Source organism: Perognathus longimembris, chromosome 6 (genome assembly GCF_023159225.1).
Source record: "Perognathus longimembris pacificus isolate PPM17 chromosome 6, ASM2315922v1, whole genome shotgun sequence".
NCBI classification, from domain to species: Eukaryota; Metazoa; Chordata; class Mammalia; order Rodentia; family Heteromyidae; genus Perognathus; species Perognathus longimembris.
In genome coordinates, this window is record NC_063166.1 from 11,320,898 (window position 1) to 11,346,579 (window position 25,682).

The 25,682-nt window shown below is 43.5% G+C and overlaps 2 protein-coding genes across 6 annotated transcripts in view; one reads left to right on the top strand and one right to left on the bottom strand.

The window, feature by feature from the left end:
- Mapk14 (mitogen-activated protein kinase 14) overlaps positions 1 to 25,518 on the bottom strand; it is a 55,434-nt gene extending 29,916 nt beyond the window's left edge. The window contains exons 1-4 of one of the 3 annotated variants that reach the window (XM_048347880.1): positions 25,000 to 25,117; positions 19,265 to 19,381; positions 5,809 to 5,938; positions 3,581 to 3,639 (exon numbers count right to left, since the gene is read on the bottom strand). In XM_048347880.1, the coding sequence (XP_048203837.1) occupies positions 3,581 to 3,639; positions 5,809 to 5,823 (74 nt within the window). In that variant the 5' untranslated portion in view covers positions 5,824 to 5,938; positions 19,265 to 19,381; positions 25,000 to 25,117. Of the gene's footprint in view, positions 1 to 3,580; positions 3,640 to 5,808; positions 5,939 to 19,264; positions 19,382 to 24,999 lie in introns of all 3 variants that reach the window. The other 2 variants (XM_048347879.1, XM_048347878.1) reach the window with 2 other exon arrangements.
- Slc26a8 (solute carrier family 26 member 8) overlaps positions 24,190 to 25,682 on the top strand; it is a 54,024-nt gene continuing 52,531 nt past the window's right edge. For all 3 annotated transcript variants that reach the window (XM_048347875.1, XM_048347876.1, XM_048347877.1), the window contains exon 1: positions 24,190 to 24,593. The gene's annotated coding sequence lies outside the window, so the exon portion shown is untranslated. The remainder of the gene's footprint in view (positions 24,594 to 25,682) is intronic.

Below are 25,682 nucleotides of genomic sequence, written 5' to 3' on the forward strand. Positions count from 1 at the left end.
CCTGAGTGGCTAAGATTTACAGGTGTGAACCACCGGTGCCCGGCTTCTATTTTGTTTTTGAGGGTCTTCCTAACTTTACCTGAGCTACCTTAAACTCTTAAGTTCTCTTGCCTCCACCTTTGAAACAGCTGAGACTACAAGCATGAGTCATGGGCCCCAAGGTTAGAGAAATTTTTCTTTTCTTTTTTTTTTTTTTTTGTGTCTGTCCTGGGAGTTGAACTCAGGGCCTGGGTAATGTCCCTGAGATTCTTTTGCTCAAGATTAGTACTCCATCACTTAAGCCACAGTGCTACTTCCAGCCTTTTCTGAATAGCTTATTGGAGACAGGAGTTTCACAGGCTTTCCTGCCTGGGCTGGCTTAGAACTGTGATCCTCAGATCTCAACCTAGGATTATAGGCATGAGCCACCCATGTTCAGCCAGAACACTTCTTTCAAAAAGTGAAAATCAAAGCGAGGTTCTGGTGGCTCACACTTGTAACTCTAGCTACTCAGGAAGCTGAGATCTCAGGATCAAGATTTAAAACCAGCCTGGGCAGGAGAGTCCGTCCGTGCAACACTTATCTCCAATTAACCACTAAAGTAGAAATAACGTTGTGGCATAAGTGGTAGAGCACAGCCTTGAGTGGAAAATCTCAGGGACAGTACCCAGGCCCTGACTTCAAGCCCCAGAACCAAAAACACCCAGTAAAAATCAGATCATGTCATTGATTTCCCTAAAAGCCCTCCCCCCATTTCACTTAGACTTAAATTTTAAAAAAAAATCCTTTCAACATCCTATAAAGTCCTGGATTGTATTAATCTAGGACCCTACCCCAACTTCACCATCTACTTTTCTCCCCTGCTTTCGCTCAGCTCCACAACTAGCCTATTTATTTGCTAGTTCCAACACAGCATGTTCCAACCTCTGCTGCATGCTGTAAGGCCTTTGCCTATCTTTACCACTGCATTTAAAATTGCATCTCCCTGCTGGCCCTTATACTCTTAATTTCCTTTCCCTGTTGTACCCTTTGCTACAGCACTGATTGCCAACATACTATATCATTTCCCTGTTTATGTTAATTATCATCTCCACGTACAATGTGTGTGGGGGATGGAGCTATGTCTTACCCTGTGTAGTACCTAGAGTTCCTAGAGCAATTTTCTGACAGATAATAAGACACTCAACTACCACAGGATGAAATGACTCAGGACAAGGTGGCAATGTATTTTATTGACAAGGTGGATGCCCAAGATCTTATCTGGTAAGACCAGATTGTTCTAATGTTGGGGTAGGAGATCCACTCCTGTCATCAAGCAGGCTCTAGCAAGCTTATTTCACAACAAACTATTCTCATTTGAAGTGGATATTGTTAAAAGATGCTCGCAATCTACATTACCAGCATCGGCTGAACTGGATGCTGCTCTATCACAGTCTACAGGCCAGTTAAAAGCAAACAGAGCAGGTCATCAGATACCAAGTCACCAGCCACTTACACAGGAACAGCACATGGCTATTCACTCCCTCAATCACTCCATCCACAAGTATTTGGTGATGGGCACTGGGGATGTGATGAGGAAAAGGGAGGTACCATTTAGATAAGAGGAAAGTGTACATACTAGGGCATGAACAGAGCTACACTGGGGCCATCAAGAGTTGGGGAGTACACACAGGTGGTGGTCCCTACAGGGACCAAGGAAGGAGCAAAGTAGGAAAAACTTCTCCAAGGACTTAAATGCTAAGCTAGGCCTCAAAGGTTCTTTATCTTTCCATTGGGTTGGCTTCGAACCTTGACCTCAGATCTCAGCCTCCTGAGTAACTAGGGTACCAGAGAGCCACAGACGTGCTGCCCACCAGCTATCTTAAGTAAGCATTTGTGCTTCATCTTTTTAATGAGACCAGAAGCAACTAGAAGACACAGACACACTTTGCCTTTGCATCTCACAGAATCTCACACAGCATTTACTCAAGAAAAATGAGGTAAGAAATAAGATATAGAGCCAAAGTGACCTGGGATGGATGCAATTTTGTATGTATTAGTATGTAATTAGACCTGTCTCTTCCAACCTCTGTTTCCTCATCTGAAAATAAGACATAATAATACCTACTTCACAAGGCTTCGATGTCAAATGAGAAATGTGATATGCAAACCTCTGTAAGCCATCGAGGCCATTGACAAAGTCGAGTTAATATTAGACTCACTCAAATGTCAAGAATTGAAAGCAAAAGAAAACTGAGATCAGATATTAGTGCTCAGGAGCATTGCCATCTACACTTTAGTTCCTGGAAAAGACATGAGTCTATTTCAGACTTGGTATGCTAATTCAAAACATTTCCCGGTATGTTAATAAGGATCCAGGGGAAACTGCCTCTGCTAAAATTCAATCTTCCTGCACATTATGGTACGGAGCGGGTAAGGGGAGAGGAAGCAGGGAGAGAGTTGTAGCTAAGTTTTACCACATAAAGCAAAGCCTTTCATCCCTTTCCCAGTCCCTCCCTCAGTGCCCTGGATGCTTTGATCTCCTTTCTCCGAGGACCTCTTTACTAAGGCTTAGCTTATAAAGCCCCAAATAACCCAGCCTCTCCCCTCTCCAGCTTCATCTTTCGTCATGTACATCTCTTATCCAAGCTCCATTCACCTCTGCTCGCAGCTCACTGTTGGCCACTGGTTGAACTTGCCCAGTATTCACTTCAAGCTCAGTAGACATTATTTTTTGCATGGCCTTCTCTGATAGATACCCCATGTCTGGGGTAGGTGGCTCCCAAGGCTACAGGGCCCCTTAGCACTCTGTACCTGCCCTGTCTCAGATGATTCTTACATTCATCTGCTCACAACACTCGCAAGCCCATGACAGTTCCAAGTGCCAATGACTAAGCTGAGAAGACAACAAACACTGCTCTAACACAGAAAGTAGCCACAATTGTGATGGCAAAATCCACTGAGAACAAAACAGGTTAAGGAACAGGGCCTAAAGCATTTCAGCTGAGAAGGGAGAATGTATGACAAGAAGGCTGGGGGAAGGAAATCCACATGAGCCAGTGTTCTGAGCCACTGTGAAAACTCAGGTCAGAGCTCCTACTGGAAACATGATGGGCTCTAATTCATTCTTCAGACCTTAAAAGCTAGGTTAGTACTCTCTTGTCCATGGTTGTGCAGCTTGAACTTGGGGCCTGGGCACTGTCCTTGAGCTCTTTTTGCTCAAGATTAGCTCTTTGACCCACAAAATCAGTTTTTTTGGTAGTTAACTGGAAATAAGAGTCTCACAGATGTTCCTGCCTGGGCTGGCTTTGAACCAGAATCCTCAGATCTCAGCTTCCTAAGCTGCTAGGCTTATAGGTGTGAGCTATCAGCAGCCAGCTCCATGGAATTTTTGCAAAGACTCAGCACTTACTCACTGAATAAGGCACCATGTGCCTGCTGTGATGAATTACTACCCTCTGGTGATCTACCCTCTGGTCCCCATCTGTCCTACATCCCCACCAAAGCTGAATAATAGGAATAAATAACCTTCTAAAGCCTGTAAACAGTGAACTGGTTTATGAACAGACATGGGCTGCTAATCATCCTCCAGCTAAAGAAGCAGATGCAGGAGATTACTCACACGTCATTGAATTCCTCCAGAGACCTTGCAGGCGTGAAGACATCCAAAAGACCAATCACCTATAAGGAACACACAAAAGACACACAGTAAAAAAAAAAACCCAACAAAAAACCAATCAATAGCGGCTTATTATATTACCCACTAGGTCCTGAGCATTCTAAGTGGAACGAATTCCAACCCATTCACCTCAGTTCAATAACATTATAACATCATATAGTTAACTCCAACTGCTTCTTTATCCAAATCTTGCTTTTGGGTCTCCTCCCCCCCCCCCCCCCAGATCAACTCCTGGACCACAATTCTCCTATATATGCTTCCCTCTATAGCTGGGATGACAGGCATGTACCACCACACTTCATTTCTCCTTAGTCTTGTCCACCCAAGCTAACTTCAAACGGTGATGTACTGTGTACACCACTGCATCCAGCTATTGGTTCAGAAGGTCTACAAACTTTTCTTTCCCAGGCTGGCCTCAAACCACAATCCTCTCAATGTCAGCCTCCCAAGTAGCTAGGATAACAGGCAGGAAGCACCAGCACCTGGCATTATATTGCTGTCTTAACATATAATGATGATTTTCCTGTATTTATATACTCCATATCTATTGTTTGTATGTATCATAATTTAACTTGAATATTTGGCAAACTGATTTTTTTTTTTTTTTTTTTGGCCAGTCCTGGGCCTTGGACTCAGGGCCTGAGCACTGTCCCTGGCTTCTTCCCGCTCAAGGCTAGCACTCTGCCACTTGAGCCACAGCACCGCTTCTGGCTGTTTTCTGTATATGTGGTGCTGGGGAATTGAACCTAGGGCCTCGTGTATCCGAGGCAGGCACTCTTGCCACTAGGCTATATCCCCAGCCCAGCAAACTGATTTTTTTTTTGCCAGTCCTGGGGCCTGGGCACTGTCCCTGAGCTTCTTTTGCTCAAAGCTATCAATAGACCACATGAGCCATGGCCCCACTTCCAGCTTTTTCTTTTTATGTGGTGCTGAGGAATCTAACTCAGGGCTTCATGCAGGCTAGGCAAGCTCTCTACCACTAAGCCACATTCGCCCCCAAAATGTAATTCTTATGAGCAAGCTCTTTGAAGCTGCTACTCCAGTAACAAGAATTTGAAACCTAGACCTAAGCTAAATTATTCAGATGATTTAAAAAAAAAAAAAAAAAAGCAAGGCTGTAGTCAGGCTCATGCTTGTATTCCTAGCAACTCAGGGAGGCTAAGATTTGAGGATTATGGTTTGAAGCCAGCCTGGGCAGGAAAGTCCATGAGACTTATCTAAGTACAGCTTCTCATTCTCAGGTGATATTATAATTACACTCATTGCTTTACCATATCAGGGTTTTAAGACCTCAGCCAAGTGGCACTGTTCTCAAACTTACCAAGTTGGTAGAATAGAAAATATTTATATTTAAATTATATAATCCTTGGTAACATTTATTAAAATAATAGCTGCCTTTTGAAGAAATTTAGAAAAAACAGTTATAAAAACTCTGCACATGTTCAGTACAGTTATGTTTTCAATGTGTGGTTGGTTGAAACAGAATCCGTGGATACAGGGACTGAAGGTACATGTAAACTAAATAGCCATCTTTTTCTTTTTTTTAATGCTAATCACGGGACTTGAACTTGGGGCATGGAAGCTGTTCCTGAGGTTTGTTTTTTTTCTCAAGCCATGTGCTCTCCTACTTGAGGCAGCTTTACGTCCAGATTTTTAGTGATTAATTGGCAATATATTTTCTTGCCCAGGCTGGCTTCAAGCTGCAATCCTCACATCCCAGCCTTCTAAGTGGCTAGAATTACAAGTGTGAGCCACTGGTACCCAGATAAATAGCCATCTTTAATAGAGAACTTTTGGTGAGCCAGACAAAGCACACGTTCTCAAAATTTGCCTCTGTACTAACAGAAAAATACCCATGAACCTCTTAAGCAAATCAGGCAAACAATACAAACTTTCCTTTTATGCCAGGCTCCTGTGGCTCCTATCGGTAATCCTAGTTACTACCTCCCTCCCATCTGACAGTGCTTTCTTTTTATTAAAAAAAAAATTTTTTTTTAAATCTTTAGCTCTCTGGAAGGATACACCGTTCCCATTTGAGATCAACTGGATGCCCAGTTGCCACTAACACAGCAGTGCTTGGGTGGCAGGAGACAACCTGGGCACACTGGAGCATGCTTCCACGTGGGAACGAGGACCCGCAACCCTCAGCACATCCTTCCGGGAGGACCTACGTTCTCATGCTTCATGTGCTTGAGTAAGCGCAGCTCTCTGTAGGTCCTCTTGGCATGGATGATGGACTGAAACGGCCTGGACAGCTTCTTCACAGCCACACGCAACCCAGTTTTTGTGTCAAAAGCCGCACTAAAGAAGAAAAGAAGAAAAAAAAAATCCCACCTTTAATTTTAAGTGGTCTCAATACCATTTCAGAACATCTACAAGGCCATTTACTTTCCAATTAAATGGATCTGTAACAAAATTTTAAAAAGAAAATACTTAACATAATAATGACTGATAATACCACTATAATCTATAAACTATAATGGGTTGCATTTGATGTTTACTTTCCGTCTTTCCTATGTATCTAAATCAGGAGTCAGTAAACATTTTCCCAAAAGGTCTAGGGAGTGGTATTTTATGCTTTTTGAGCCGTAAGGTCTCTCTGTCACAACTATTCAACTTGAAGTTATATCTGCAATTCAGCCAGATAATAAAACAGAATATCAAAAGGTACAGCTGGGTTCTAATACACTACATAGGAACAAGCAGCCTCGTGATCTACATGAGCCATCAGACTGATAAACAGGTGGATAATGTCAGCTGTGCTGTCACCTTGCCACCACACGGTGCCTGGTCAGAATGACACGATCACCTCATGCTCAGGACAGTGAACTGATGCAAACATTTCTTGACAGAGTACAGGTCACTTTCTAAATGTTGAAATGCAGCAGAAAATGAATCAGCAAATCTCCACACTCAGGGTAGGTGGGGAGGGGGAGAACAGAAGAATAAAATACTTTCAAACTGGAATGGATGCTGACAAGATAAAGCAAGGCCAGGGCTGGGGTGCTGAGATGCCTTGGGGATACACCTGAGCACCAAAGGCAAGGACACAAAAAGCAGCAACCATGCAGAGACATGGAGAAAATGAGCACCAAGTCAAGGAAGAATGGTAAAATTAACAGTCTTTACTACATGCAAAAAGCTGTTCTGGGGCTGGGGATATAGCCTAGTGGCAAGAGTGCCTGCCTCGGATACACGAGGCCCTAGGTTCGATTCCCCAGCACCACATATACAGAAAACGGCCAGAAGCGGCGCTGTGGCTCAAGTGGCAGAGTGCTAGCCTTGAGCGGGAAGAAGCCAGGGACAGTGCTCAGGCCCTGAGTCCAAGGCCCAGGACTGGCCAAAAAAAAAAAAAAAAAAAAAAAAAAAAAAGCTGTTCTGGGCTGGGGATGTGCCTTAGTGGTAGCTTGCCTAGCATGCATGAAGCCCTGGGTTTGATTTCTCAGTACTACTCAGAAAAAGCTGGAAGTGGTGCTGTGGCTCAAGTGGTAGAGTGCTAGCCTTGAGCAAAAGCAGCTCAGGAACAGTGCCCAGGCCCTGAGTTCAAGCTCCAGGACTGGCAAAAAGAAAAAAAAATGTTCTGAGCCCTGTTCATTATTCTTCTTGAAAATGGCTCGTTTGATCTTAACATTCTAATAGAGAAAATATTATCATTTCACCACTGATAAATGAGGGCATCAAAGCATGGTAAAGGGCTTTGTGCCATGGTCACAAAGCTAAGAAGTGGCAGAGAAGGACAATGAATGCAGAGCTCATGTTATTACCTGCTTGGCTAAGCTGCCTCTCCAAAGAGCAAGTACAGTCAGGCACCAGTGGCTCACACCTGCAATCCTAACTATTCAGGAGGCTGAGATCTGACGATCACTGTTCAAAGCCAGCCCAGGCAGGAAAGTGAGTGAAACTCTTGTCTCCAATTAATTACCAAAAAGTTGTAAGTGGAACTCTGGCTCAAATAGTAAAAGGCAAGTTTTTGAGCAAAAAAAATATAAATAAAATAAAGCTAAGGGATTGTACCTTGGCCCTGAGTTCAAACCCAGTATTACACACACACACACACACACACACACACACACACACACACACACACACAAAGAAGGAAGGAAAGGAAGGAAGGAAGGAAAGGAGGGAAAGAGCAAGTGCAAACAGCCAAGTGCAAAATGAAAAAAGAAACAGGTAAAGGTCAGAGATGTAGGCAGAGAGACTGGATCTTCCAGAATATCCACAGCAAGAAATGTGATGTGGCTGTGCGTAATGGTATATTCCCACAACCCCAGTTACTTGTGAGGCAGAGAAACAACCCTGCCATCAGAAGGTGCTCTCATAGACAGCACACTTAGGGCTAGCAGGTGGGATGATGTCTTCTCTGTCAACCAGTACTTTTTGTTTTCTAAAAGCCCCTGCCCACAACCCTAATAAGCCATTTTATTCCTTTCTCCTGTGGTTATCTGCAAACTTGGAATTTTCCGTTATTTACCAAAAAGTCGTATCTGGGTGTCTCTGTCCACTCCCAACTTATTCTTGGCAACTTCAATATCCAGGTGGCAGGCCTATTCAATGTCCTGTTTCCTGGCTTGGCATCTCTCTCAAACTTCCCATTCACCCTTAAAAGTTGCCCTTGCCTTCATAGAGAAAATAGAAACCATTGAACAAAAGTCTGTCTGCCTAGCACCAGATCAATAAGCTCATCTGCATCTGGCCCCATCTTCCCTCTTTCTATAATATAGCTAAAGATGCAATGGAGCCTCTTACAAAACCCAAGGCCTCCATACATACTGTGAAGCCATCCCATATCCTCATCCAGACCACTTACTTCATCCTCCTTCTCTCCTGTATCAGTCACTGCTTGTCAAATAAACACACTCTAGCAATTTCCCTTCCTCAACAAATAACTTCCCTTAGTGAGACTGCCATCATCGTAGTCCCCTGCCTGTTCCCCTCCCACTCGAAATCACCTACGCCAGAGCCCAACACAGGGGTACCAACACACCAGTTTCATGTGGGAATGTGTAAGAAATGCAAATTCTCAGGCACCATCCCAGAACCTGAAGGAGGTCCAGTGGTCTGTATTTTCTCGAGCTCGTCACACAACTCCAACATACTCATCTCTGCATCAGCTCTTTGGTGTGCCCCATGGCATCATCTAAGTGTTCGTTGGAAATAGAGAATCTACTGACAAGATTGCCCAGAGTTTCAAACAGCTGTTAACGTTTTAGAGGCACAGATCTTCAAAATCCATTCATCACTCCTTCCTGAAGCCATTCAGAAACTGTTCTCCCGATTGCAAGGTGACAACCTCTCTGGCCAAATCAGATGGCCACTTTCCTGAATTAGCAAAGTGACATGGTTACCACTGCCCCTTCCTCTAAACTCTGTCCCTCCTAGTCTGTAGCAATATTTCTGTTGGTTCCCAGGAGCTCTCTCCTCCTGTCCCCAGCGTGTGTGCGGCCTTTACTCAAGCTCCTTGTGACGGAGCTCTTCAGGACATGGCCCTCTTCTCTTCTCCCTGCCACATTCCATAGCTTCAAGTTCAATGCCATTGAAACCCCTATATCTATATTTCTTACTGACATATGTTCTCTCAGCCAACTGCCTGTGTTCTTATATGGAACACATATAGTACCCTTGGACTTAACAAGTTCAAAAAGCCCACACTACTCCTCTCCCTGTCTGTTATTCTGATAAATGGACAGTTCTAGTTGCTCAAGCCAGACATTTGAATGTTTGACACCACTCATCTTAGTGAATGTCCTCTTCATCACTCCCTGCTTTATGTTTTCTCCCCTTCTAATACATTCTGCACTAACAATATATCTATCTATCTATCCTGCCTCAGACTCCTGAGTGCTGTGATTACACATGTGAGCTACAATGCCCAACTTTTCTTCTTCTTCTCCTTCTCTTTCTCCTTCTCCTTCTCCTTCTTCTTTTTGCCAGTCCTGGGGCTTGAACTCAGTGCCTGGGCACTATCCCTAAGCTTCTTTTTCTCATGGCTAGCACTCTACCACTTGAACCACAGCTCCACTTCCAGCTTTTTTGGAAGTTAATTGAAAATAAAGAGTCTCACAGACTTTCCTGCCCAGGCTGGCTTTGACCCATGATCCTCAGATCACAGCCTCGTGAGTAGCTAGGATTACAGGCATGAGCCACCAGTACCCAGCTTTCTGATTAAAAAAAAAACAAAAAAAAAACTTTTAAAAATACAAATTAGGGGCTGGGAATGGTAGAGTGCTTGCCTCATATACATGAAGCCCTGGGTTCAATTCCTCAGTACCACATAGCACCACATATACAGAAAAAGCCAGAAGTGGCGCTGTGGCCCAAGTGGTAGAGTGCTAGCCTTGAGCAAAAAGAAGCCAAGAACAGCGTTCAGGCCCTGAGTGTAAGCCTCAGGACTGGCAAACAAAACAAAACAAAACAAAAACCCTTTGCTGCAAAATCATTCAAGCAACCTCCTTAACATATAGAACGAAGTGCAAATTTCTTATCATATAGCCCACAAGGCCTGGGTGACCTGACCCCACCAAGATCCTCATTCCCCCCCCCCCCCCAAGTATTCCTTCCTGTCTCCCCTCCCAGGCCTGCTGTGGGACATGCAGGCTCCTTTCAGTTCCTTAAACTGCTAGAACAGGCTGTTCCTGAGATTCTCCTTGCCCCCATTCACATCTCAGGCTATGACTAAACCCTTATCTTTCCAGAATTTGTCTCGTCACCCCCCTTAGAGACCTAAGAGGTCACCAGCAGGCAGTTGGTCCCAACACCAGCTCCTTCCTTACACCATATAAAGGCAGAGGGTTCTCTTCTCTTCTGAATATGGACTTCAAATCTATCTAAGGATCACTTCCTTTCTCTTAGGATTCTACTAAGTTTGTATTCCTCTTCAAGCTGGCTTCACAACAGGGAAGTGGGCTGGTTCCTATGGGACCAGCTCTGACTCTCAACCTCAAGGCAGTCCTGCTGGGGCAAATACCCATGGGTGCCTAGCTGACCTGCCTACAACTCTGTGCAGGTTCAACTCAGTGGGAAGGAAATAAGAGGTCCACCTGGCTGACCCGGCCCAGCCCCTCTCCAGGCCAGCTTTACCAGCACAGTATATACCTACATCTCTAGTTGGCTCTTGCATCTATTCAAGAAAAGGCAGGCTAGGGTTAATCAGTCCTCTATGGACTCCAATAATCACACTTATTATATGTTTATTTGTCATCGGCAGAGAAGTTAGATAAAGGCAGCTTTGGAATCAGACTATCTGGGTTTTAATTCTAGTCCTGCCACTTAGTAACCATATAATCTTGAGGTTAATTAATTCTCTCAACCACATATGTGGAATGAGGATAGTGTTTATATTTAATCTGTAGGCTGTCTTTTAATCAAGGTGATAACCTTTATGGTAGGCTTAGCAAAAGCCTGGTACCCAGCAAAGCTCAAATATTACACAGTAATAATTATCTGCCTTTCCAATGCATCCTAAACATCTGTAGGACAGGAAATGCATATGCCTTGTCCACCATCAGAGCACATCAGCACACAGGACTTAGATTAATGCCTGGCACATAGCATATTCTCAAGAAATACTTAACATAAGATGATACAGAGTGTTTATAATGGAGCGACTTCAAAATACAAAAGGAAAACTTTCACTATTTGGCTGTTTTACAAATTCAGTAGCATGCAGCAAGAACTTGTCAAGCTCCAGGACTGGCAAAAAAAGAAAGAAAAGAACTTGTATTAATGGTCAAACTAATAATAGGTGTTTATTATTGTGAGGTACTGTTTTTAAATCTTCACATATATGAACACCTACCTTTATCACAACAACCTCAAGAAAAGACATTATTCTAATTGCCTTTGTTGAGGTAAGCAAACTGAGGTACAAAGAGGTTAAATAACATGCCTAGGGTACAAACAGAAAATGGTAGAGCTGAGGGTGGGTACAGTGGCTCATGTCTGTAATCACAGTTGTTTCGAAGGCAGAAATCAAGAGGATCACATTTGAGATTAGCCTGAGTTAAAAGCTCCAAAGCTCAAGACTCTAACCCCAAAGTAACTAAAAGCAAAAAGAGCTTGGGGGCATGGTTCAAGGGGTAGAAAAGATGCTGGTGATAAAGGAGAAGGGAGAGGGGAGGAGACATTTCTACATCAAAAGCAATGGTTATCATGAAACGATTGGAAAATATTACATGCAGATGTTTTTTGTTATTAAGAGGTCTCCTTATTGGGGCTGGGAATATGGCCTAGTGGTAGAGCGCTCACCTCGTATACATGAAGCCCTGGGTTCAATTCCTCAGCACCACATACATAGAAAAAGACAGAAGTGGCACTGTGGCTCGAGTGGTAGAGTGCTAGCCTTGAGCAAAAAGGAGCCAGACACAGTAATCAGCCCTGAGTTCAAGCCCCAGGACTGGCAAAAACAAACAAAAAAAAGAGGCCTCCTTATACTTCCTCTCTGCTTTTGTGTCTTTGGAATATTTCAATGACAACTTTTTAGGGTATCACAAATAATTTTTAACTCCTTTCAGACAAAACTAAAATACTGAAGACTAATTATAAGTTATATTATAATCATTTAGTACCATCTTGCAGCTACAATTTCAAAGCACTCACAGTGTTTATAGGCTTCATATCCACTTTACAAATATATGCCATGAACATGATTATGTATATACATAGCAAGCTTCAGTATGTTTCCACAATCTTTATTTCTCCATCTCATATGACATACATTACATGTAGCATCTTAGTTATCTACTATGGAAAACAAATTACCCTAAACTCTGGTGATTTAAACAAGATGTGGATGACCTCATATTTCGGTGCACCAGGAATTTGACAGGAGTTTCCATGAATGGCTCTAGTCACTGTATCTCACGAGATCACAGTCAAGATACAGGCCACAACAAGTCATCTGAAGACTTGCCCGAGGCTGCAGAGTCCACTTCTAAGATGCCTCACTGTCAGACCAGTTGTCAGAACTCCTGTTCTTGCCCATGAGTCCTCTGCACAGAACTGTTCAAGGTCTTCCCAGCAAGGCAGCTGGCTTCTCCTAAAGCAGTGGTTCTTTACTGGGGGTATCTGACAATGTCTGAGACATTTTTGGCTGTCATAATTGAAGATGTTCTTAAGCATCCTACCATGAACAGAAAAGTCCCAGGCAGAAGAGAATGCTCTGACCCCAAATGCCAATTCTTCTCATGAGTGAGACACACTTGTCTAGAGCAAGTGATCTCAGGCAAAGCAAGGCAGGAGGCATAATATCTCTACAAAGCCCTCTGAAGTCCTACTCCACATTTCTGCTTCATTTTCTTTAGGAAGTGAGTCACAAAGTACAGGACTCATTGGAAGGAGGGGAAATGAGCTCCATTTCTCAATGGGAGGAGTATATTAACCATATTTTGAAACCACTGCACTTAGCATCATGGTTCTTTTACACAGATGGTCCCCAACTTAGGATGCTTTAGTAACTTTCCCATGGTTTCACTTTCCGATGGTGCTAATATAATAAGCCTTCTATAAATATCTCACTTCAAATTTAGAACTGTGATCTTTTCCCAGGCTAGCAAGAAGAGACACAAGCCTTTCCCACTACTCAGCAACAGCAGCTGGCCTCAGCTCACAAGGATAACCCATACTCTTAAGTGTGCCACATCCCTAAGGTATGCCTTGAGTAGGTTAGGTGGGTTCAATGCATGTTGATTTAAGGCTATTTTCAATTCATATAGGGTTTATTGGGATAGAATCCCAATGATAGTTGATGAACATCTTTCCTGGCATTCCAAAGATCACACTTAACTTACAGGAATACTAGATAAGAATCTTTTATTGCTCTAGAAAAAGCACTGAAATCCCATTAGCAAAGCTACTTTTGCATCCTAGAGAATGACTTCCATATGTACTATTTTTTCTCCATACACCATATTTTGAGAATTTGGTCTTGAAAATATTTATTAAGCAAAAAATATAAATAGCACACTTCCAGAGAAGAGTAAATAAACCAGTAGTCAAGGGACAAGTTCTAGATATAGTTTTGGCACTTTCTGGGGATCTTTACCAAAAGTGTCCATAAGCCTGGTTCTAAATCCATAAAATAGGGGTGTCATCAGTTTTACCTACCTCATAATGCTGTTTGGAGGCTCAAGGAAGATAATTAGCTGGAAGTACTTTACAAACTGGAAAAGGCAGATAGTTTAAAACCCTTTAAATCAAAATGAACATACTACCATAAAATAATCCTATGGTCGGTACTATATTCACAGCCTGTAACACGGGACTTTTTTTTGTTTTTTGCCAGTCCTGGGGCTTGAACTCAGGGCCCGAGCACTGTCTCTGGCTTCTTTTTGCTCAAGGCTAGCACTCTGCCACTTGAGCCACAGCGCCATTTCTTCTGGTTTTTTCTATATATGTGGTGCTGAGGAATCGAACCCAGGGCTTCCTTCATGTATACGAGGCAAGCACTTTACCACTAGGCCATATTCCCAGCCCAACACGGGCTATTCACAGTATAAACTCTCTACTATCAAACTAGAGGTTAAGTATACCTCTAAAATAAAAGGCTAAAGCTGAATGCTGGTGGGTCACACCTGCAATCATAGCTACGCAGGCTGCTGAGAACTGAAGATCTGCTTCAAAGCCAGACCCCAGGCAAGAAAGCCTGTGAGACTCTTATCTACAACTAACCACCAGAAAACCAGAAGTGGCGCTGTGGCTCAAAGTGGGAGAGCTCTAGCCTTGAGCAAAAGAAGCTCAGAGCCAGTGCCCAGGCCCTGAGTTCAAGCCCCATGATTGACAAAAAGAAGGCAAAGGAGAAGTCTGACAAAATAAATATAAAAGGCCAAAAAGGAATATTAAAATACTATCCACTGTCCATCTATGGATTGCCAACTATAGTTTCTACAAGTTTAAAATGTACTTTTATTCAACAATTTTTAGAGAGGCCCTAAGAGTTACTAAAATCAACAACATACTATAGCCAAGTTAACCACCAAAAATGGCCATTCTTCCATGTTTCTTTCCCCCTCCCCAAATCAAGCTTTGAGGGAGAGGATAACTATGGCTTATCTTTTTTTTTTTTTTTTTTTTTGGCCAGTCCTAGGCCATGAACTCAGGGCCTGAGCACTGTCCCTGGCTTCTTTTTGCTCAAGGCTAGCACTCTGCCACTTGAGCCACAGCGCCACTTCTGGCCATTTTCTGTATATGTGGTGCTGAGGAATCGAACCCAGGGCCTCATGTATGAGAGGCAAGCACTCTTGCCACTAGGCCATATTCCCAGGCTCCCCCCTTTTTTTTTAAATCACAGAATCTAGCTTAGTGGCTGGCAAACTATGGAAAACACAGACTGTTCCTGACTTCAAGGAACTGAAAGATCTGGAGTTTGAATGAGCAAAGGTGAACAAAAAATTACGCAAAGGTTTACAAAGCAGTTCATTTGCTTCCTCTCATCTATTCTGAAAGCATGCGCAAGCCAGATGCATTGAAAAACACTATTTTGAGGGGGTAACAGTGTTTAAAAAGAAATGTACTAATTTCCTTACTTATGTAAATGTAACTCCCCTGTTCACTTACACTTTTTTTTTTAAGAAAGAAAACAATATTTCTCACCACCACCTCACAAGTAAAAAAGCTGTGACAGTTCCTTACTACCTAAAGAGTACAAGTCAGGACTACACTACCCTGAACCTAAAGTCTAAATGTCGGGGGGAGGGGAATGGGGGGGGGGGCTTCAAACATCTCTATGTTTAAAAGTTCCACAAGAAATTCCAAACAATAACCAAAATGAGAGTCTCAACTGGGTTCACCCTACCTGAGATGTTTATAACATAAGGCTTGTCTTTTTTGCCTTTTCACTTAGTATGTTCCCCCAAAGAACTCCTCAGCCTTCAAAATAAGTTCCTACTCTATGAAGCACCATAACCCATAATGCCTTACTTAGGCATACATGTCAACATTTTATTTATATAGTTTGTCGTGCATAGCGCTATCCGATGGGTGATCAACAAATTCTTTGCTACAGGAGATCTAAAACATAAATGTATATACACATACATTTGAAACCTGCAAATTTATGGTGCCTTAATACCTGGTTATAAAAACCTTCTGGCAACTGAGAGCTATTGACTTATGCCTGTAGTCCTACCTATTCAGGATGCTGAGATCTGCAGATAAGGTTCTCAGAAACCAGTCTGGGAATCCATAAGACTCTATCTCCAATGAACCAGCAAAAAGCCAGAAGTGGAGCTAAGGCTCAAATGGTGAAGCTCTAGCCTTGAGCAAAATAGTTAAGGACAACGCTCAGGTCCTGAGTGCAAGCCTTGGTACCAACACACACACACACACAAAGATGCATATTGTTCCACTAAATTAATTATTGCCACTATAGATAATTCAGGAAAACTACAGGATAGGTTTATAGAAGACCAGACTATAAATGTGCCTAAATGCTACAGTCTAAATCAAGAATAAAATATACTTTCCTCAGTTACTATTATCTGAGATCCACAAAAATCACTAAAAATTCACTTATTATCTAAAAAGCAGGAAACCTTCAAAAACATAGGTAGAGGGCTGGGAATGTGGTTAGTGGTAAAGTGCTTGCCTAGCATGCACGAAGCCTTAGGTTTGATTCCCCAGTATCACATAAACAGAAAAAGCTGGAAATGGCGCTGTTGCTCAAGTGGTAGAGGACAGTGCCCAGACCCTGAGTTCAAGCCCCAGGACTAGGGAGGGGGGAGGGGGAATTGGTAGACTGAATCTGTAATATGTTGCTTCTTTCTTCTTAGTTTACCTGATACTTTCTAAACAAAATTTTAATTTTAGGGGCTTGAAAGCTAGAAACTGGAACAACATAGGAGAAAACGGACATAGAAAAGAACACCAGAGGGCTGGGAATGCGGCCTAGTGGTAGAGTGTTTGCCTAACATGCGTGAAGTCCTGGGTTCAACTCCTCAGTATCACATAAAAAATAAATGAAAGTAATAAAAATAAAAGAGACAAAAAAAAAAAAAAAGGAAATGTACTGCTTAAAAAAGAGACACCAGGGAAAGTGCTATGTTTCACTTGGGCATTATGTTATAATCCTAGAATTGCTTTCCTTTCAAGAAATATCGAAAAACCCTAAAGTGGGTCATGGCAATGGGGATTTAAAAAAAAAAAAAGACTCCTAACAGGGGCTGGGGATATGGTCTAGTGGCAAGAGTGCTTGCCTCATATACATGAAGCCCTGGGTTCAATTCCCCAGCACCATATATATAGAAAAGACCAAAAGTGGTGCTGTGGCTCAAGTGGCAGAGTGTTAGCCTTGAGCAAAAAGAAGCCAGGGACAGTGCTCAGGCCCTGAGTTCAAGCCCCAAGACTAGCAAAAAAAAAAAAAAAAAATTCATAACAACCAGATCTCCTCAGCTATCACTAGTGTGTCCTAATTGCACCAGGTGTGGTAATATACCTGGCCTAGCAAATATGCCAGTTGAGTTCTCTTATCCACTAAGCTGATTAGGTCATAGTTTGGACCTTGCCCATTAGAAATCCTGTTATACTCCTGGAAACATTGACAAATATGTTCAGAGAGGCTCCAACTTTTAAAGCAGAAAGTACAATATCTTTTTTTTTTAATTTAACAGGTAGAAGGTTCAAGTTCTCCTAAATTTTACTAGACCCAATTAGTCTAAGTGCATACAGTTATATAAAAGTTCTACAAGCCATCTATGAACCTTTTTGGTTGTCGCAACTAGAAATTGCTACTGCTTATCTTGAGGATAGGAGAGTAGGATACTGACAAGAATAAATGCAAATGCCAGACCTCACAACAAACTATTATTCCACTCCAAATGGCCATGGATTTGAATAGCTCTTGGTTATACCATGTTTGGGAATGTAAACCTAACTTAATAGATGCTGATAGTACTTAAGAGTTAGCTACTTAGAGCTACTACATTGGTCAATTGAGAGTCATTTTTCTTACACTGAATGAGAAAGATAACCAAGGTTTTTTACCAGCAACTGGAAGCTAGAAAAGAAAATGTACATAGGAAGCCTAAGTTCAAGAAGGTCCAAGCTAGCTAAAGCCCTAAATGAAAACATTAAGGAAGGGGGAATAGCTCTTGTGGATATTAAGAATAATGCAATAGTTTGTAGGAAATCATTAAGATCTACAAGCTGAGGTTATAAGAAGAGTAAGGGCATGATGACAGGCCATGAAATTTAGATGAGAAGACACAGAAACAAAACTCAAGTGAAAGCCCAAGGAGAGGCAGAGGACATGGGGGCCCTTCTCCCTCCCAGTCCCTCTCTGCTTTTCCTGGAGCCCTGGACAGATCAAAAGGAGTCTGGGGATTTTTTTTTTTTTTTTGACTTCTCAGGAGCACATGCTGATGCCGTCATTCCTAGACCTGAACCACCAGATGGAAAGGCTTCTGACACAGATTTCCAGCACAGAACCTGGCATAAAGTTGCTCTAGATGTAAAAAGTATCTATTTGGTCACTAAATTTGGGAAAGACATAGAAAAACCTAAAAAATATTCCAAGAAGCTTAGAAATATAAAGTTCACAAGACCCCTTCTTAGCTAATACCTAGGAGGAAACAGTAGTGTGTGCCTGTCACTCTAGCTAAATGGGAGTCTGAGATTAAAAGGTTCCCAGTTCTAAGCCAACCTGGGCAGAAAACTGTGTAAAACTCCATTTCAACAGAAGAACCTAGGTATGGTGGTGCACACCTGTCATCCCAGCTAGGACAGGAATCCCAGGGTAGGAGGATCATAGTCCAGGCTCATGCCCGGGCAGGAAGCAAGACCCTATCTCAAAAACAACCAGTGAAAACCAGGAATGAAGGCATGGTTCAGGGGTAAAGCACTACTCCTAGTGAGTAGAAGGAGGGAGAATGGAAGGAAGGGGCAAAGGTAGAAATGAAAATTTAAACTGAATCTCAGTAAGCTACAGAGGACAATCAAAGACAGTCCAGGATCCTTCTTGCTTTTTTTTTTTTTTTTTTTTTTTTTTGCCAGTCCTGGGCCTTGGACTCAGGGTCTGAGTGCTGTCCCTGGCTTCCTTTTGTTCAAGGCTAGCACTCTGCCACTTGAGCCACAGCGCCACTTCTGGTCGTTTTCTATATATGTGGTGCTGGGGAATCGAACCCAGGGCTTCATGTATACGAGGCAAGCACTCTTGCCACTAGGCCATAGTCACAGCCCTCCTTCTTGCTTTTTAAAATCTTTGTAAATGATGCTTAGTCCTGGCTACCTTTATTAATGAGTTTATGAAAAACAAAGAGGACAGTGTGTGTATGTATGTGTATGCATATATTTTATTTTGGTGTGGTCGTGTGTAGTGTGATGTTACTCTCTTCCTCTCTGGACTGTAAGTTTCAAAATACAATCAGTGCATATCACATAATCAGTGTGCGCTTCTCTGTCTCTGTCTCTGTCTATCTCTCTCTTTCGTCCTCTCTCTCTCTCTCTCACACACACCCCCTGCACCTTCCTTCATGTCACAAGCACAGTGAGAACACCACTAAGGACTAAGAGGAGGTTTCTAGACCAACAAGAAAATCTGTAACCACACCATTCAAAGTAACAGGAACCAACATGTTCAGGGTCTAAAGTTAGTCAGACAGCAGGTCTAGACAAAATAAACATTTGTTCTATTACCTTTTTGTTATGTTGCCTTGGGAATCTGTTTTTGGGCAGGAAAACTCACTTTCTGCAACCAGATGATAGAGCAGTAGTAAAAGGGGGAAGGCTTTGATGAAGGAGAAGTGCTTATATCTGTAAAGGCAGGGAAGACAATAAATAGCAGGGGTTTTTGTAAGGTGACTTTGCTGTAAAATATTTCTATCTATGTAGTCCATTTAAGTTGACAAGTCCCTGGGGCCTTACAGTCAAGCATTAGTGACAGGAAACAACAGTCCAATGTCTACTAAAATTATGACAGACAGATTAAAGAAGACAAAAAGTCACCTAAGACAAAATGAGATCATAAATGCTTAAATGTTAAAGGAGGTAGAAATGGCCTTTAAAATAGGAGCCAGTAGTAAGAAAAAAATCCTAGAAGCCCAAACTGCTAGGAAATACTGCCAGCAGGCTAATCTTCCTTATTCGGTTGAACCCTAGAGCTAATCTCTTTGTTCCCTCACTTTGGGCAACAAAAACCTGAAAAAGAGAAGCCTATGATATTTAGAGCTGGAATGAAGTAACTGAATTTCCAGGGCCCAACAAATATACTAGAACTGTTGGAATGAGAATTGTGTGTATAAACTGGGCTCTGTGTTCATTCATGTACTCCTCTTGTACTATCCTGACCTACAAATAGCACCTCATCTGGCAAGAAACAAAAAGGGTATCAGAGGAAATTGGTGGTTAAAAAGCTAAGGTAGGCCCTATCTGTCCATTACCATCCACAAGCTTCACTTCTCAGAGTAAAAGTCACACTTCTTACAAAGGCCAAGGAAGACCCCACAGGATCCTGCACAGCTGCAATCCCCACACCCTCTGCCCACCTCGCTCCTACCAAACACACAGCCACCTAATATTTGGACCCTGATTCATTCAGCTCTAGTCATGCTGCTGCTCTCAGAGATATTCCTGCAGCACGGGGTCTGCCCAGGGCCCTGTGCATCGGCTAATCCTCCAGCATGGGAGGCTCAAACCACCCATGTCCAATCTGTGTAATAACAATTACCTCCTTTAGGTCTTCCCTTCAACTGTTACTTATCTGTGAGGCCTACCCTGCCCAACCTGCTTGGCAATACAACCCAGGACTGGGAATGGAGCTCAGGGGCAAAGCAGTCCTAGCATGTGCAAGGAGGCCCTGGGTTTGATCTCCTCCTCATGCTTCACTTTCTCCACAACATTCACCATCTGACACACCACCAATATTGCTGTCTATTGCTCACCTCCACCGTCATCTTAATGCAGCTTCTTAAGGGTATGCAACTGTGCTTTGTCCATAGTCCACAACCAGTACCAAAGATCAACTGCTCATGGCAATTCTATAACCCTCAGTCATGTCCTCAGAGAGGGAAACATGAACCCTCTCAGCCCTTCCACAATCCTGGACCCTGTAACACTCTGCAGTTTTTAAATATCACCTCAATCTACCCATTTGCCCAAGGCCAAAACTTGGGTATTATCCTAGCCTGGCCACTTTTACCACTTCTGTGCCACACAATCAGCCTGAAGCCAAACACATGTGTGAAGTGCAGAATTTACAAACCACAATCTTTGTCTTTCCTATAATTCCTGAAATGTTTGAATGATGGAAAATCCTTAGCACACCTTAATTCTAACTTCGAATACTGAAAGTTTCTTCTACAAAGTACACTTACAAGGCTGGGAATGTGGCTTAGTGATAAGAGTGCTTGTCTAGCATGCATGAAGCCCTGGGTTTGATTCTTCAGTACCACATACACAGAAAAAGCTGGAAGTGGTGCTATGGCTCAAGTAATAGAGTGCTAGCCTTGAGCAAAAGAAGCTCAGGAACAGTCCTCAGACCCTGGGTTCAAGCCCCAGGATTGGGGAAGAAAAAAAAAGTATATCTTATACTTAGATAACACAAACAAGTCAGACAGTCCCAACTTTACAAAAATGTACCCTGAAGAATTCCAAACTGATAGAACTCATAAATTCAGGAACTATTTGTACTCCCTAATAATCTTTCAGGGGAAAAAAAACAAACCTAACCTGGGTGTTGAACTCATTTTTGGTCTACTGATTCTGAAGAAGAGGGAAGCCTTTAATGGGTTAAGTCATGTTCTTCAAATTAGCAGGCCAATGATATTGGTGGAACTCCTTTCCTACAGCCACAACTCTGTACTGCAAAGGGCTATGTGTGTGGCGGGGGCTGGGGGGGGGGGGAGGGAAAGCACAACTACAGCAAGCTATATCTGCAGGAAAGGAAATTAATCCACAGTGCTGAAACCAAAGTCCCAAACCAAAGTACACCATTTCTTTAATGACTGAGTCCAGTTCCTCATCTAGAAAACTGAGTTACAGATATGAGCCTTGAGGCTAGGAGTACGACGCAATGGTACAGCACATGCTTACTGTGAGCAAGGACTTGGTTCAATCCTCAGTACAGAAAAAGAAAGAAAGAGGGGGAAGGGAGGGAGGGAGGATAATGCTTTGAATAAAAACATTTTAAAAACTGCAAAAATCCCACCAAAATGAAAGCTGACACAAATGTGAGTGTGATCAGGCCAAGTGAATTCTACCTTTGAATCCCAAGCCCCAGGGGTCAGCGCCATGGGCTCAGATCATCTCTGAGGGTGAGCTAGAGGGAAATCCAAGGCAGAATACTAGCTACTCCTGAGTACTAGATTACTGGAGTGAGCTTGGTTTATAGCTGATTATTTAATAGATACTGCTGAACAAATAGTTAAATATGATCTAAGAGTGATTCTCAACTCTCATGCTCCCCCTTTATGGTTACCAGTGTTCCCATCTTTAGCCAACAGCAAGAGACTGGGAAAAACCTTACCCCAGAGGAAAGGCACTTAAGTTCCTGTTTGTATTTCCTTAAACTGGCCACAAAGATTCTTCCCAAAACCACAAAAACAATGCTTTGCAACAACTTAAGTCTTAAACAATTTTGCTTCATTTCCCCTCAGAGGCAAAGAACAAAGTTCCTTAAAACTGCAACTTAGTTATAGTTCCCTTACCCTTTTAGAAAGAAAGATACTTGCAAGACTATCAGTTCTCAAAATTCTAGTTTGGTCTTTGATACATAGTTGGTTATTCCATAGGCTGTTTCTTTTCTCTACAGTACAAATTAAAAGTAGGCTTAAAACTTTAAAAACATTTAGTTACATATCAAAGTGTAACAAAGTATAACAACTCAGAGTAACAAAATTAGGAAGCTAACTATCTCTCCAATGTAGCATTCCTTAAAATAAAATTCACAGCTTTGTTTGGATTTCCTCCAACAGACCTCAGGTCCAGTTCAACAAGTCACACAAAATTCAGTGTCATTACAGTTTTAACTCCTATCTGACACAAAACACCATCACCAGATGGGCTTATCTTTTTCATCAGCAGTAATTCTAAATTCCTTATGTTATCTGGATTCAAATTGACTTTGTTATTCCTTAACATCAAATCTGCTCTCAAGGGATGAAGATTTAGGAAAGTAGCAAAGACCCCAAGAAGTGAATTCAAAGAGAAATTTCAAAACACATTTTTGGTCATTCATTCCTGAAAAGTTGCTAGCTGAAAGAACAACTTCAAATAACTACAGTGTTCTGAATGAAATAACTCAAATCTAAATTCTGAGATTTGTAGTCTGAAACCAGCTTTAAACATTAGTTTACGGTCAACTGTCTTTCCTGTTATGCTACCAAAAAAAAAAAAAAAATAGCAGGCAAAAAAAAAAAAAAAAATCCTGAAAAGACATTCAAGAAATTTAACAGTGCTGGCTTCTAAGGGAGAGAACAGAGCCAGAAGCAGACTTCTTGCTGAATACAGTTTTTAACCTTGTAAAAATTGGACCTCTTAACATAGTACTGAGAGAGAAAAATCTATATCTAGCAAAAGTACTTTCAAAGTTGTCAGATATTAATTCTACATCACAGAAAGGCATAAAGGCGTAGTACTAAAGAAATGTGGAGTTCATGTTAGTTGCACTTCCCTAGAAATCTAGACCTCTTTCCCTCCACCAGTACTAGAAAACCTTGCAAGGAATTTAACCCATAAAGTTCACCTACACTCTGGATAGTTGAGTATTCCTCCATATCACTCAAATCTTCTAGGTGGCTTACACTCTGGGAACAAAAACCTGATACTCTATTACTGTGTCAGTACAACAATGAACAATGCAGATATATATTAAGGAGAACTGGTCCAAATATATCTGTAAAAATTAACAAAGCAGCAAGTACATATACTGAATGTAAAATGTTGCAAATTCTCTTAAATATCTATCTATATATAATAGGCACAGGGTACCATTTGCAACATAACTTGAGCAGCTTGAACTAGAAAATGCAATTCGATCTGTTGCAGAACACAATTGCACAATCACAATTACCCAGAAGATTCTACCAAACAGGAAATTCATGCTGGGACTTTAAAAAACACAGGAATTGTATTTAAAGATTAACATATCCAGAAGCCCCCTGGAATTTGTTCCAAAACAATATGAACATCACAGGCTCGTTTTTAAAATTAATCCACGCACATAAAATATAAAGACAGAAAAAGCTAAGAGTTAAATCTGATATTTAGTTTCAGATCAGGAGTTCCTCAAATCATTAGGTCTAAAATATTGTTCTGAAACTTTGGAAACTGGTAAAATATTCCAGGTCTGGAAATTTTATGGCATGGATTTAACTTAAAACATCCAGTGTAAATTGAAACTGGAAACGTACTCCTTTGCTTACGTTCCTCACGAAAAACGTGTACCTCAGTCCATAAATGTAGCTAAGGTCCCCGGCAAAGCCTCGAGGCGGGGTGGGGTGGAAGAGACACTGCACAATACACAGGAATTATCTAAATTTAAAAATATGTATAATACCTCCCAGCACTGTGAATAACTTTGATCTCAAGGGCGCCCAGCGGGATTTGAATCTCGATTGCTCCACAGGGGGGAAAACGCTTTGTCAAACAATACTTACAAAAGCAGTAGGTACAATGTGACTTCCCAGAGGCCCCCAGTGTCTCAAGCTGCATGCAAGAGAGGGTTCTTCCAGGCTCAGGCACCCACCCTTCCCGAAAAGGAAATACGCTTTCAACCGAATCGGAAACACACCACTCAAGCTGGCACCGCGCTCCCCAGATAAAGTCGGTATTTTAAGCTCTGTGGGCCACTGCTAACACAAGTGCGAATTCATAAACGGGATTTCGACAGAGGCTTGCGGAATTGTTTTTGTTGTTACTATTGATTGAAAAGGTCGGGAGAGAGCGCTTTTGCCCTTCAGTTTGGTTCCGATGACCACAGTCTCCTGATCCGGCTTCTCCCTTCTGCTCCTCCCCCGCAGCAACCCAGGCAAGCTCCGGAGTCCCGGGGTGGCCCGGGAAAGGGTGCGTCTGCTCCACGGCTGCAGGGAGGCCTCCCCCTCCTCCGATGCCCACCACCCCCGGAGCAGCCGCCCACCGAGAAGGGAGGGCGCGGGGCGGGGGTCGGGGCCGAGCGCACCACCTTCCGCCCACTGCGGACCTGCGTGGTGGTGCACGCGGCTGGCCGCCTAGCTGGTGCACCGCCAGCGTGAGGGGTGCAGGGCGGGCCGGGCTCAGGGGGGTAGCGATGCCCAGCCCTGAGGAAAAATTCCTGCCGCTGGGCGCATCGCCGAGCCACGGGAGGGAACACCAGCGCAGGCCCGGACGGCGGGCACGCACGGGGGTGGGGGAGCAGTCCCCCAGCCCACCGCAGCCCCCGGCCCGGCGACACTCACCACACGGAGCCGTAGGCGCCCGAGCCCACCGGGGACAGGTTCTGGTACCGCTCGGGCACCTCCCAGATGGTCTTGTTCAGCTCCTGCCGATAGAACGTGGGCCTCTCCTGAGACATCTTCCAGCGGCGGCCACGGGGCGAGGAGGGGGCCCGCGGAGCCCCGGCCTGCACCCGCACCACAGCCCGGCTCCGGTGGCTCGCCCGGGCTGGCGAGGGAGCCCCGCGCCGGCCGCCCGCCCGCGCAGGGGTGGCTGCGCCCCCGCCGGCTCCCGCGCGCGGCCCCTGTCAGCGGCAGCGGCTGGACGCTCCCCGGCGATCAGGGTGAGCCTGGCTAAGGGCAGAGGCACGCTCGCGGGGCTCGAGGCTGCGCCCAGCGCCGCCGCCTTGCAGCAGCAGCTCGTGGACCACGCCGATGGCGGGGTGGGGCACCGCGCGACACCGGCCCCGCCAGCCACAGCAACTCGACCCGGGCTCCAGTGGTCGCCAACCCGCAAGCCAGGGAGCAAGAGCCTCCCGCTGTCCTCTCGCGAGAACAGCTCCAGGGACTCTCCGTGGGCCGAGATCTTACCCAATATGGAACACCCCCGCCCCTCGCCTCCGCCCAGGGGAGGAGGAGGAGGAGGAGGAGGGCGCTACCGAGAAAAGCAGGAGGCGCAGTTCTCGCGAGAAAAGAGCGAACAGCTG